At 39.8% G+C, this 14,753-nt stretch overlaps 1 protein-coding gene across 5 annotated transcripts in view; it reads right to left on the reverse strand.

Annotated features, from left to right (window-relative positions):
• The window catches only part of LOC147163561 (SH3 and PX domain-containing protein 2A-like), a 53,236-nt gene that overhangs the window by 25,068 nt on the left and 13,415 nt on the right, over positions 1–14,753 (reverse strand). For all 5 annotated transcript variants that reach the window (XM_086093485.1, XM_086093484.1, XM_086093483.1 and 2 more), the window contains 2 exons: positions 14,504–14,595; positions 6,898–6,929 (listed from right to left, as the gene is read on the reverse strand). In XM_086093485.1, the coding sequence (XP_085949611.1) occupies positions 6,898–6,929; positions 14,504–14,595 (124 nt within the window). The remainder of the gene's footprint in view (positions 1–6,897; positions 6,930–14,503; positions 14,596–14,753) is intronic.

A 14,753-nucleotide genomic window follows, 5' to 3' on the forward strand; every position in this document is an offset into this window, starting at 1 on the left:
TCAAGTCAGCACCGTCCGTCGATTCAATTCCTACCGGAGAGCCTGACATGCGATTACTGCGGCATCACAAACGGCACGTTGTGTTGTGAAGGACGTTTGCCGAAACCACATTGCTGGAGACAGAAACGCGACTTCTATTTGAGGTATTGTCTCCTCGTCCTCCAAGTCAAATATGACGGCGGTTATAATTCAGTCGACGCAGGCACAAAAGCATCCATTTTCCTAGAAGTACATAAGTGTTTTTTACATTTGCTGATGACTTATTACGGTGGCTAAATGAGGACGCGAGTGCCGCGGTGCTTTTTTACGGCTCGTAAAATTCAGAATGTATTCATGCATGTGTGGGCTTTCCTGTGTAATTACTCATTTAAAATGCAGTGGGTTCACATATATAGTAGTGTGCGCATGTCGATGCGCAATAAAGCTGCATCTGTTGAATAGCTTTAGAATTGATCATTTTACTACTCTACTAATATTTATTGCATTCTTCTTGACTCATCAGAAAAAAAATCTTGCATCAATGACGACAAGATGCAGCCATATTTCTATTTAACATTTTTTTTCCCCGACTTTTATGTTAACAAGAGTATGAAAACATATTGTACATTGCAGTACAAGAGTAAATAATAGACCTTGGATGAAGTATGCAGCAACATCAGTGCGTCTGGAAAAACAAAAGTTAATATTTCAACGTCGAGGAAATGAAATTGAGGCAAAACAACTTAGCACCTAAATGTGCTTGTTTCAAATGCGTCAACCTTGTTGCTGCATATTAAATATGCATGCGCTGCGACTACTCATTTAATGGCCCTAGAAAAGAAAAGTATTTACTTCTTGGCGTGCATCCGACGGCTCTATTAACTTCTCGCCGTGTTTATGCCTCACTCTGATTTATCCGCGTGCTTCCTGATCTCCACCCTCACACTCCCAGTTGACCAAAATCCATCCAAAAACCTCCAAAAACCCACCCCCGTGCATGCTCACCTATCATCAGCGCTGCAAAAAAAAAAAAAAAAAGACCCAAGATCGTTAAAAAACGGCATTAATTACAACGGGGTAACTTTTCTTGCGAAGAGTCAAAATTGGCAGCGCCTTTGTTTGGCTCATCAGCAGCAGATGTGCAGCGAGATTAGCAAAGGTCACAGGGCTGCTGTTCAATGTAGTGCAGATGTACTCATGTCACTGCATCACTATGTGGCTTTCGGCGGGGGAAAGGTCACACCGAGTACTGACATTTCCAAGAACAATTCTTTAGTTAAGACAACCTTTACGAGCTTGTTAGTCGATGTTATAAAAAGAGCTTTATTGTTTTAGATTTTTTTTTAAAAACCAGAAGGGAGAAAACAGTCACTGTTTCTCAATAAATGCAGTTTGAATAGAAGTCCCTATGGAGCTATTTATAGTACTAAGTGGCAATACATTAACACCAGTTTGTCAATTGCCCCTTTTTGTAAAAGCCAGATTTTTTCCTCCCTGCCCTTTTCCAAGTGTTCTTCTGTATAAAGGGCACATAACATGGAATGGGTGGGAGGATACATTTAGGCGGTTATTTTTGGAGGTTCACTAATCCCTCGACATTATTGATGGGCATATTAATGTAGCAATACTCTATAAGTATCAATTGGGTATCAAATACCTCATAAAGTATCAATACTAATTAATTAATGAAAAAAGTCAAAGCTGTATGACAAATGTGAATATGCTGCTGTTCGTATATGTACGCCAATCGAGCATTGCTAAAGTAAACCCCGCCCCAAAACAACTTAATTATTATACATTTGTTTTAATGAATAATCCTGCTCGCCAAAAACATGTAAAATGTCATTTTGTTTAATTCATTCGTATTTAATTGAATTCATATTTATGTTAATTCTTTATTTGTGTAACTTACAATAACGACACAATTCATTATAATGCACAGAATTTAATCATTTTTGCCACTTTTTTTTTTTTGCTTCAATTCAATGGATATTGTGCTGCTTTTCTTCTGGTGTGAACGCTTGGTTGCATGGGTGCAGCATAATAATCATAATCATAATCAAAACTCCTCAGGGGGCCGCAGTAATATTGGTCATTCTTCATCAGCACAGTGGACACCACCCCCCCCCCCCCCCCAATCACCACCACTACCGCCATAATATATCATTATAATAGTAATAAGTTTTTCAATATTTCTTACATTCTTTGTCGTTGGTTTTTGTTGCTCACTTTTCTGAATTAAATCAAATTGAAATTACCTAAAATTGCAGCCTAGGCTGCATCATACTCTGATGACTGTCCATCATTTTTTATGCAACAGAATACAGTAAATTTAAATGGGAGGCATCATTTACGACTCAAGTTGCATGCACTGAAGCTGAACCTGGTTTGACTCCTACAATGGCCCCTTCTTGTTCTGTGAATCTCATCATTGTGTATGAAATAGTAAAGAAGGGGGGGGGGGGGGGGGTTCTGTTTCAAGGCACACTAGTCAATGGCTTTTCATTGAGAAAGAGGCTGGCGAACAGTGCAGAGTTGTCCAACCATTTGCCCTTAACAATTTCCTGTGCCAATTTCGAGTCGAATCCATCTGCAAACACAAAACACCTCTTGACCCACCCAACATTTCGCCCGTGCATCGGTTAACCCTTTTGCCCCGCCCCAAACGTAGCACAAACACACATACGCATGTAAACACTGACATAGGCGCAACAACACACACACACACACACACACACAGACACACACACGCCCCATAGGCCCCCCCGGAGGCCTGCAGCTCAAATAAAGACAGCAAGGCTGCGCACATAAACACGCTCCCTTAGGTTGAGGCGCAACACTGAAATGGTTTCCACTTGCCACGTAAACCTCCCCTCCATCTGCTTTTCACATGCTCTGCACCCCCGAGCGCTGCGCCGCTTTTTCTTCTCGTACTCGTTTCGTGCTGTCTTCTGACTTCTCACTTTCATAATACACACAAAAATGTGTCAAATGCTCCAAAAATATCATAAGATGCTGATCCTGGATATAGTTCAACGTGACAGGTTTAACAAGGATGTTTGTAAACATTCGTATCTATTCAAACTGAACTATAAATGAAAAAAAATATCTAAATATAAATGACTTTTTAATTATTTGGTATCAGATTTTGAGTTTTTGTGCATTTAAAAACTGAAATCAAAAATGACACGATGTCACTAACCTCAACGGGTGAAACATGTTTCCGTATTGGAAATAATGCAATGAGAAATCTCGAGGGGTGCAGCAATCAAATATTTATATTTTCGAGTAATTGGATAAAAAATTAATTTTGTATTAAACAACGATATCATTACAGAATATGCAGGTGTGTTGAGTTGCAGGTATTATTTTTATCCACTTGGGGTCACCATTCTCACATTCCACACTGTAGTATCTGTGATTTCAAATGTGCGTGGCTTTAAAGTAGCACTAAGGAACTTTTCAAACGTAATAAAATATGTTCAGAACTCTTCTGATGAAACATCGACTTAAAACTAGTTGAATGGTACCTTTGCCATGGCCTGAGGTGGTCTGTATCATTTTTACTGGCACGAAGCAACTTTGAGGGGGATGGTAGGAACACTGGCACATAAAAAAACTACAAATGTGCTGACTGCTTTATGGCATACGTCACTTCCCCCTTTCTCCATTCGTTTCAAAGACAAAAGTCAATTTGAATGTCGATGCACGATTACAGCTTTCATGGCATTAGCTGTAAAACAACTGAAAAGTTTTGTCTGGGGAGACAAAAAAGAAAAATGAAAAAGGGAAGCTACCCAGATAAAAGGACAGTTAAGGATCAACATTGGTCCAGCTTTCACTCGCTGGCGAGAGCTCAAAAACGACGCAATGCGCTTGTCCTCATGGGAAATGTGGTCTTCCTTCAGGCATAACATTACCACTTTTGTCTATATGGCCGTAATCAACGTAAACTGAAAGTTCCTTAGTGTTGCTTTAAAAGGTGGGGTCTGGCCTGGTGAGTGACGTGTGTGCCGGTGAACGAGACATGTATGTAATTGGCTGCCGTTAGCTCAGGTTGGCCATGTGTTATGTGTTTATTTCGTTAGCATTTATTATTATATATAAAGCGGTTGAAAGTGCACTGCATTACAGTACAACACTATCTAATTTCTATATTAAATTAGTTGACCATCTTTATAAAAATAAAAAATATAGCTTCCTCTGCTAGCTGCAAAAAGATTGGACAGTACTACTTGCAATGCAGGGTTATCTTAATGGCCCGATATCTCGTCCTGGATTATGATCAAAATTTGTGTCTTCACAAGAGGCAGTTTGGAAGATAGTGAACAATTCTTCATCAAAGAGGCCAAATGTTTACATCCGGCTGTTTATTGTCACCTCCGAGTTAAAGTTTATCATGAAACAAAATATAAAACAAAGACAGTTACTGTTGTGAATTTTGTCAAACACAACATAAATTCGTCTGACCAATCTGCTAGCTTAATGCTAAAACACAACGCAAAATGCCTTAGATGGGCTAACCACACAAAATAAAATACTTGTTCTACAACCTGCGCTGGGAATCTGAAGGGTTGAAAAATTCAAATGAATGGATATTTTACACAAATGACAAGAACTGACGTTAGTGAAAAATGTTATGCCTTAAAGTACTCCACCCGAAAAATTTTAAATAACCACAAACCGAGAAAGGGGTACTAAAGTCCCATAGAAATTCTTTGTTGTTAGCTGTGGTGACTGTAAAACTCTTGTTGAGGAAACAACAGAATTACAAGAGGCAAACACCAGGCTGCCATTTTAAAGCACTTATTCTCCCTAATCTCTCCACAGAGACTACCAAATGAATGAAAAAACCCCCAAAGAGATCGATTGTGCGTTAGCCGCAAATGTCGCGCTTGCCAGGTAAACACACATCCTTGAGCGCAAGCTCCCAACCGCTCGCATTCTCAGCAAAGTCTAGCGGGATACTGGCACCGTGTAATTATGGAAAGCGTAAAAGATGCAAGCTCCAGCACAAAACTTCACCGCAGTCTGGTAGAGGGAGCGAGGTCAAGCGTTTCATCTGCGCTAACCGCTAATGTCCAGCGGAGGTTTACAGATCAGTAAACGCATAAACACATGTAGATCTTAAGACGCGGCAAAGCTCATTAAACGCTAATTAGGACTATATGATGAACTTTCCAGGGCTGAATGTAGGCTACTTGACACACACACACAAACACACACACACACACACACACACACACACACACACAGTGCAGAAATGTTTCCATTTTGCAACAGCGCTGGAATTCCTTGTTGCATAAAGCGTAATGCCATGGAACATATGATAAATTTAGGTTGGAAGAGCTTTTTCTTTTGGTGGCAGATCTAGTAGAAATGTCATTTAGTAAAGTGTGTGTGTGTGGGTCTTGCTAGACTACACGCACACACGAATGACAACTAACAGACACAAATACACTCGCGCAGCTGCTAGCCAAAGCCTTTTGCATACTTCTATTGCTGCCTCCTACGCCCGTATCCCTATGGTCAGCTGAGTCACTCACACGTTCTTCTCCCTTGCACTCTCCTCTCACACACCCACTACAACACGCACACGCAACTCCGACAGCCAGCCCCTGGCAGAGAAAATATAGAGACATAAGCAGGTGGTCCGTCCAGCGCCCACCCATCATTTTCTTATAGCGGGTCAGTCGGTTTGAAAAAATTGTTTTGATAGGGGAATTCGTTTTAAAAGAGATATATATTGTGAGGCTTCAATTATTCCCAGTTCAGGATTTACAAATTTACCTTTGCACATTTTTGTTTCAGCGGAATCTATCATTTGCTCCCAAAAACGTATAAATACGTTCAATTTTAAATGGTTTAACACAGACGTATTTATACTTTTTTTTAATGCTAGAGCATACAGAAGGCTTTGATGCAGCCTTTGAACTGAAGAGAACACTTGAAGCAATGGTCATTATTACAAAAACGGCCAGCAGGTGGCATCAGAGTAGAAGAGTAGAAGAGATCAACCAGGGCCATGTTGCAACAAGCTTATTTCTCCACTGTTTTAAACAAATTTGTGAATAAAGATGAAACTTAGCTATATTCTAATTATAATTTCTGCAAAACAGAAACAAACAGAAATATACTTTTTTTTCCTGATGAAAGAAGAGACTCTAATCTTTTTTTTTGGTAGGTTCCATGTTTTTATAGCAATAGAACACAATATTCTGTGGGCCTTGCAAAAATCAGTCAAAATCCAGCCGGGAGCGAAGGGGGTTGCTTCAGTGAAAATGGCTGGGAGTGAATGAGTTAAGTCAGTCATTCATTGTTTTTGTGATCTTATTGTAATGCCATAAAATGCCACAAGATGGTGCAAAAATCTCTGGCTAATAGGTAAGTAGTAATTAAATCTGTTTTGTCTTTTCTGTTTACTTTATTTACTTGTGTTTTGTGTTGTTTACACATTTTTACTACATCGTACAACTGGAAGTGTCCTCCTGTGGAAAAATATAACTATGAAAGTTGGGTTTTAGTGCACTGTTGTGTTGTTGTTAATAACTTCCAATAAATAAAGTTGAGGACTTTTTTCCTTCTTTTTTCAAAAATGGTAAGTAGGTATTTGTGTCAAGGAAGTATGTTGAAGTGGCAACGACTGAAAAGTGCAAACAATATACCGCAGTCTGGCAATGGAATATTGCTCAGTGTTTTGTTATTATACTTCGTGGTTTATTTACAATTTAAACTATTAATATAGGCAACTACAAACATTTTGAGTTGGGCATCAATTATTCAAGTTTGTTCTGTATTTGCAAAAGGCCTCAGTCTCTAGCAACCAAAATTAAATAATACAATAACATTTATAAGAGCCGTAAACTGTGAAATCCGAGATTGAATACAATGGTTGCATTTCTAAAAACAGATCCTTACCCGATTTGCGTCTGCCAGAGCCGCCGCAGTCCCTGGAAAAAAAGCAACACAAGAGAGGCATGGTCATTTTCGGGCTTTAGCTCTCAAAGCGAGACCAAGCATTGATGCAACTTGATTAATCCAGTGTGTGAATACGGCTCAATCTATTTGTGGGGTGGTCCCAATGCGGTTGGCATGAACACGGCGGACCTAACCCTCATTGGGAATGCATGTCGAACTAGTCGCAATATCAAAGGGGGTGGTGAGACCACATAGGAGCGTGTGAGGGTCTCCGTAGTCAACAAGGTGTCATTAGAATCAAATAGAAATTCTACGAAAGGTTGAGCAATTTAGAAGCTTAACAGTCCAACGCAATGTTTGCTTGAAAAGGAATTATTCGATTAGAAATGAAGTCCATGTTTCCAATGTCAAACTGTCATCTTAAATCCTTTGTCAACATTTAAAGAAACATCTAACAGCCATACCATGAACAAGTGTTTAAAGTAAACTATTGCAATATATTGTAAATATGTTACAAAGAAAAAAAGAAAAACTAAGTTTAACCACATGTTCGATATTAAATCAATAAAATGACTTGATGGGAAGTGACAGTATAGGTGCTAGCTAGCTAGGCTAGCACTAGCATCTAATGTTAGCAGTTGCTATTGAAATAAATGTGAATATGATTTTGTGATCTTCCTTAGGTTTTCTCAAATTTTAGAATATCTGGGCTTTTTGGATATTGGCATATAGTGTACATACACTACAGTGTATTTGGCTAAACTATTTTCTAGAATCATTAGAAATGCATGATAGCACTCTAATCTTTCTATTTGATTAATATTCTTCCACAAAGATTCTGTATGTATTGACCCAGTTTGGTATTTTCTCATTCAGCTCAACTTCTCCAACTAGCGTCCCCTAGTGTTTATTTTTATTTTTATGAATATCACATTACTTGTAGTACAAAATCTTACTGAATTTTTTATTTTATTTATTTTTTTGTTGCAAAGTTAAGTCATTTGCTCCTCCAATACATCACAGATTTTAAGTGATAATTTTTTATGGGTTTAACTTTTTACACTATACAGGCAAGTCCAAATTTAGCATGGTAATAATAAGCAGTAATAAAAACGGAAATAGAAGAAAGACAATATGTTGTGTACGGTTATTTAACATTTACAATTACTGTGACATCTATACTAATTTCCGTTAGCCAGTTAAAGTTCGCATGAGGGTAGCAGACTTTCATTAAATGAAATTATATGGTTTGTCTAAACATTTTGGTGGTTAAATAAACAATATGTTTTCATCATGAGTGGGTCTGGAACGCAACCAATGCAATAAACGCAGCTTCACTATCTGTAAAAACTGTCGATGTTACTGGAAGCCCACGGAATTGAAGACTTGCAGTGAATTCATGTTACTTCATTAAAGTGCACTTATATTTTGAACAAATCCGTGTAAATATGGATCGTAGCGTGACGCGCAACGGGTTAGCACGGTGGCGTGCAGAGACACTGTGGCGTGACGCTAATGTGAACTGACACCTGGCGCTCTCCAGCCGCACCGACGCCGTGGCCAGTTATGGATATGAGGGCATGTTTGGAGAGAGCTTCTCCAACATTTGCATGCTTGGAACAACATTCAACTCTGTTTCATTTATGCTGGTTTTCCAGAAAAGAAAATATTTGCTTAACCCTTACATACGGTTCAGTTTCCATCCACACCGGCGAGTATGTTCTGGGTCAGTTTTGACCTGGGCCAAGAATATCTTCAAAATATTTGTTTTTCAATTATGAATTGCATATCTTATCAAAATAGCCTGATTATTAAATGGCCAATATGGCCTGTTAAGTGATGTGAAAGCCAGTGAATGAGAATGTAGCATTGGCTGGCTGTTAATCGGAAAAATGCTAGCAACTCTGGTGTTCAATGATGGCGTCATTTGAGGCCATCGGCAGGTCGAATGTGCTTGCGTTTACTGTATTTCATTACAATTTGTTCAATAAAGCGCTTGAAGGCACAGCAGCGGCTGTGTGTGTAATCCATCTGACCGAACCACCTATGGAGGGATTTAAATTCCTTCTAACTAGCGGTGGTAAGCTAACTAGCGCTGGTAGGCTATATTACACATATATACGAAGTACCATAAAAAATGAAGTCGCAAAAAGTGGACTACATTGTCTATTTTGGGTTAGTTTAGGAAAAGTCGGGGAATTTCAAGGTAAAATAATGAGATTTAGGGTGTTTTTATTGCTGTAAAATATCAACAGGTTATATATTGACCTAAATAGTATGTATGTGGAGTAACATCCAAACACGAACTGGATTCATGTGTTAGTTAAGATAAAGTCACTCTTGGCCGACTCCCACTGTGGTTCTGGACACATGAAGTAATCCCTGAGGACACATTCCAAATGACGAGCATTAGATACCGGCCCAGTCCGGCTTCATTAAAAAGACATTCTTTAATATTAAAACAGGGCCGCAGCAAAATATTGAATTAACTTGTGACATAGAAATGTTTCCATTGGCTCGCCGGGAAGATGAGAAGTGGAAATGATGCATGGGAGGCGTAAACATGAAATGATGGACGTAGATGACCTGTGAAGCGAGCATGTGACCTCTAGCACGGAGCTGGGAGGACATTCTTCCTGAGAGGAGGACAAAGAATGCAAACTCTGGCTCGCTGCACATTGTTGCAATCAACACTTGAATTTCCAACGTGTGCCAAATCATTAGCCGTGTGGAGATTACACATAAAAAAAAAAAAGTTTTATCACAAAGTGCTGCTGATTAATCTCAGGGTGAGGTTGTTTGGAGTATCAGTCAATCAACTGCTGTTTCAACTTGTAATATAAATCAACATATCTGTCAACCTATCATCCTCATGAAGTAATAGGATTATATTGCACGCGGTTTATCTCAGTTTTGCTGGCGTGAGATTTTACAGCACAAAGCCATTAAAATGTCGAAGACTTGTTGGGGTTTTTTTTCCGTTTGCTTTTGTTTTGTTGTGCTTTGTACCAGGTACATTTAATGGATGGATGGATGGATGGATTGATGATGATGGATGGATGAATGAATGGATGGATAGATGGATGAATGAATGAATGAATGGATAGATGGATGGATGATGGATGGATGGATGGTTGGTTAGATGGTTGGATGGATGGCTGAATGAATGGATGGATGGTTGGATGGTTGGATGGATGATGGATGGATGGATGATGTCTGATGGATGGATGGATGGATGAATGGGTGGTTGGATAGATGGATGGTTGGATGGATGATGGATAAATTGATGGATGATGGATGGATGAATGGATGGATGGTTGGATGGATGGATGATGGATAATGGATGGATGGATGATGTCTGATGGATGGATGTTGGATGGATGATGGATAAATTGATGGATGATGGATAAATTGATGGATGATGGATGGATGAATGGATGGATGGTTGGATGGATGATGGATAGATTGATGGATGATGGATGGATGGATAGATTGATGGATAGATGGATGGATGTTGGATGGTTGGATGGATGGATTGGTAGACATCTAGCTTGGTAGATAATACGACATTATGTGTCCAACTTTTGAGGTATCTGACTGACTTGAGCTCACGATTGAGGTCACAAATTAGAACACGTCACAAAGACAGAAACCTTCAAGATTTTGGCTACCGTATTAGCGGCTGAGTATGTACATTGCTGCGAACCCACATCCATTATTAAATCATCCATCCGGCACTTGTATTAGGAAAACGAATGTACTCCGTGCGTCATCTTTGGTGGGCCAAGTGGAAATGGAATGCGCGGAATATTACTGCTGTGCGCCAGGCATACATTACACAGACATCGGGGCTAACCCGGGATTAACCTCAACGGGAGGAACCGGCGGCTCGGCCCTCGACCGCTCCACATCGCAAAGCAGGAAGTCATTAGAATAGGGCAAGTTGATTGTTTAAAAGCCCCAGACAAATGCACCAACAAAGACCGCGGCGCTGTGAACTTGCGGGGGGAAATGATGTCTGTTTGACCAAACAGCAACCACTAATAACCTCCCATGTGGGGAAAGCTAAGTGTAAAGGGAAACACGAGTCTGTAAAACGGAATACTTTAGTGCACTCCAATCAAAAACGGTATAAGAAATGGAGAGAAAAGTTAGTGGTGGGGTTTGTGCAGTGTTACGTGGTGAAGTCTCAGGGGCATTGAGGTCAACCGAGACATCTGCAGTCAAACCTTTCACATTGCAACCATGTCGTTCTTCGCAGGGGATAAAGAATATGCAGTGGCCCATGCAGGCAACTATAATAAATGTTAATTATTCTTGGATTTTCGCTATTTACGGTTGAAGCTGTGCATTTCAGAAGGAAGTGACACAAAATCAGTTTAATTATTTTTTATTATGTCATCGCTTGATTAATTCATACTGTTTTATACTGTATGTGTATGTTAAATTTTTGTCGTGTTATTGTCTACATGTGTTATTACACCGGTTGTGTTTAAATATCACTTGCCCTAAAGGGGTAAAACACTGATGCTATTTGTTAGCCTATCTATGGTGTTTTGCATTGGTTGTTAGCATTACGCTAAACGGACTCATCTGAAGCAACGCTTATGACCATTTTTTTCAATGTGTTTTATAATAAGAAAAATAGCACTCTATAATAATGTACCTTATAAAGACATAAATTATACAAAACGATCGTTTTTGCCACATTTTTTTAACTCGAATTTTAATGGACATTGTCCTTCTCCTTCTGTTATGTGTGCTTGGGCCATCTGGGGGCAGTAGAATATAGACATACGCAGAGCCGTATATAGAAAGAGTTTGGCCAACTTGGTTTCAGCTGACCAATCACAGCCCAATTAGGGCAGCTGGTCACATGACATATGGACGCCATCTTGTTACCCTGCTGAAACCAAGTTGGCCAAACTCTCTCTATATACGGCTCTGGACATACGGATTTATGGAGACGGTTTCTTCTTAGTAACAAGGCTGCAGTTTCCATCTCAAACACAAATAGAGCCAATAATTTGTCAACACCTCGCCTCTAGCCATAAGTCGTCTTGGGATAGGGTAAAATCCCTGACCTGGTATAGGAAATGAAGAAATAGGTGGATAGCTAACATCCTTTCCTCTTCATAAATACAGGAAATACACTCAGTACTGATTGGGATGTCTGCAGGTAATGGGAAATGCACTCCACAAGTAAATGAGCAAAGCCAACCTAGCGCTCTTGGGTTGACTTAAATCAACGCGGAAAGCTCAGTTGATGAAATGCTAATATTTAAAATACTCAAGAGTACATAGAATCCACGCCGGGCTTTCATATTCTTAGATTGGAAAGTCCAGATGTAAAGTACAGCCAGGCAGCCCTCACACATACACGCTGAAAGTCATTGAAAACCCCAACTGTGATGAGCGGATTATTAGCGCCGCTGAGTAGGCAAACGCTGTTTGAAATGGAGATGCAGTATGCATGCGTTAAGCGGAATTATGCATACTTCCATCAGCGCTGGAGCGAGTCCTGGAGTGTCTGGATGGATGTGCACATGGTTCCAAAAAATCATTCGGGAAGCTTAAATGCAGAGGGGAAAGAATCATCTCCATGGGGACTGATTGTGTAATTTACTAGCAGCCATTAAATGCATGGCAAAGCCGCCAGACTACAGGTTGGCAAGGCATTATGCTTGTCAATAACAAGCATAATATAGAGGGAATATTATCCGCTAAAATGGCAAATCACACACCAGCCAATTTTATACCATCTTGAATTGCACTGCCATTTTGAGAAAATGTATCATACAGTTTATGGCTGGTGGAATTGGATGTTAAAATGGAGTTTACACATATCGATATTACTGCGTATCATTATTATTATTATTATTATTATTATTATCATTGTCATTAGTCGTAGTAGTATAGGTAAGTAGCAGTGATAGTGTTAGTAGTAATAGTTGTGTTCTTCTAATTTTTATATGAAATGAGTTGTAGTAGTAGGCTGTAGCAACAGTAGTAATTGTATGGATGTAATAATAATAATAATAGTAATAGTAGTAATAATAGCAGTAGGTAGCAGTATTACTGTGCTAAAGCAGTCAAAACCACACAGAGCTCAGGCTGGCTATTTGGCGCCCTCTGTTGACAGCTTGACGACACCGCATTTTATAATTTGGGGAACCAGTGCTTGCCACTAGATGGCAGTAGACGATGAGTTTTTAGAGAACCAATAAAAGAAGGTTTGAGAATACTATTTAATTGGATATACTATAATACTGTGGAAACCCAATTGCCTAATGTGATCAGTATAAATGTCAAAACAGCTGTTTTAGGCATCTGGTGAATCAAGGCCTCCGAAAATTGTTCTTTGACTAGTCTCCTCAGCCTTTGGGTGGCATGACTTTTGAGACCCCCCTTCCCCCCCACCACCACCCCCTCCCAATGTTTAAACTCTGCTGGACCGTCTCCCGGCTATTACTTTGATGTGGGATTAACATGAATGAGACTGCAGGCCCGCTGGACGCGGAACGATGACTCAAGAGGTTTCTCCCCTTGAGTGGGCCAGGCCAGGACACTGTAGCGTCAACATTCACGGTCTGAGGAGTTTAAATTCACGCCAGGCCACTACCTAAAACAAAAGCTTTAATCCGCATGAATAAAAGGACAAGAATATGACTTCAACTCAGGGTGTCCAAAACTCTTCTTTTTTTTCGTACAAAAAGGATAATAAAAGGATGTGAGGGCCACTTTGACATTTTTTCAGTATTCTAAAACCAATCCATCAATGTATATTTGTTTTTTGTTTTTTTTGTTTTTTTTGTATCTTATAGTTACAGTATTTTTTTTTAAATACAGACGTTGATGAGTCAAGTCATTTTCTAGATTTTGTGGTGGCTCGCAGAAGAGCGATCTGCACTTAACTGACAATCTTTAAAGTATTGTTTACATGAGGATAATTCATGTGATGTGTTAAAAAAATTTGACGTTGGCACAGAGCAGAAATTGGAGCAAAACTTTTTGAATGTAAATGTCAAAAAGTGGGTTTAATGACCTAAGCGCTAGTAGTGTGATATTTAGGCTAGTATGCTAGCTAATACCATAATATTAATGAGCTTCATGAAAAATTCAACAGTCCTTTATGTAACATGGTTTCATGTTTGTGTACATGCTAAATGTATGCGTTGATGCTTTTTGATCCTCTCAGTTCAGGAGCTTTGCCACCATCTTGTGGCATCTATACGCAACTACAAACCCCTTTTTAGGAAGTATCAATGATTCATTGATTTTCAGGGTTTACTGTAGGCGCGTTAAGAATTGGATCGCAGTCCACAAAAGCCCCTGGGCCGTACTTTAGACACCAATAACTTGCACCAATTCAACACTGCGACTTCAAAGTGAGCGTGACAAATGACGACATCGTGTCAAGACGTGAACTTTTGCCACATTTCCATGACACACCACTGATCTTAATTGCGCTTGTTCTGGGATCAGATGTCCCCTGCCAGACGCTACATTTCATTAAAAGCCATCTCACTCATGTGGATCCAACACACACATACAATGAGAGCGCATGAGTCAGTATATGGAGCGAACACGGTGAAGAGTTACTCACTCAGTGGGAGGGTTGAGGTCCTCTGACTTGGTCTCAAAGAACTTCAGAACCTCCTCGCTTTGGGAAATGTGGGTGGGGAGCTTCATCACAGCCTGCGGGAAGGAGGGAGGGAGGGAGGGAGAAAAGCTTCTGTTTGGCACATATTGAACAATAAAAGGTCGCATGTGTTCTGAAGTTAGGTTTGACTAGCAGTGAGTAAGAGTTTGTGACTGCACAGTCAGTCAGACGAGAAGACCAGGTGGAGGGTGTG

The sequence above is a fragment of the Leptonotus elevatus genome, chromosome 13 (assembly GCF_054856555.1).
Source record: "Leptonotus elevatus isolate MCC_2025b chromosome 13, RoL_Lele_1.0, whole genome shotgun sequence".
Taxonomy (NCBI): domain Eukaryota; kingdom Metazoa; phylum Chordata; class Actinopteri; order Syngnathiformes; family Syngnathidae; genus Leptonotus; species Leptonotus elevatus.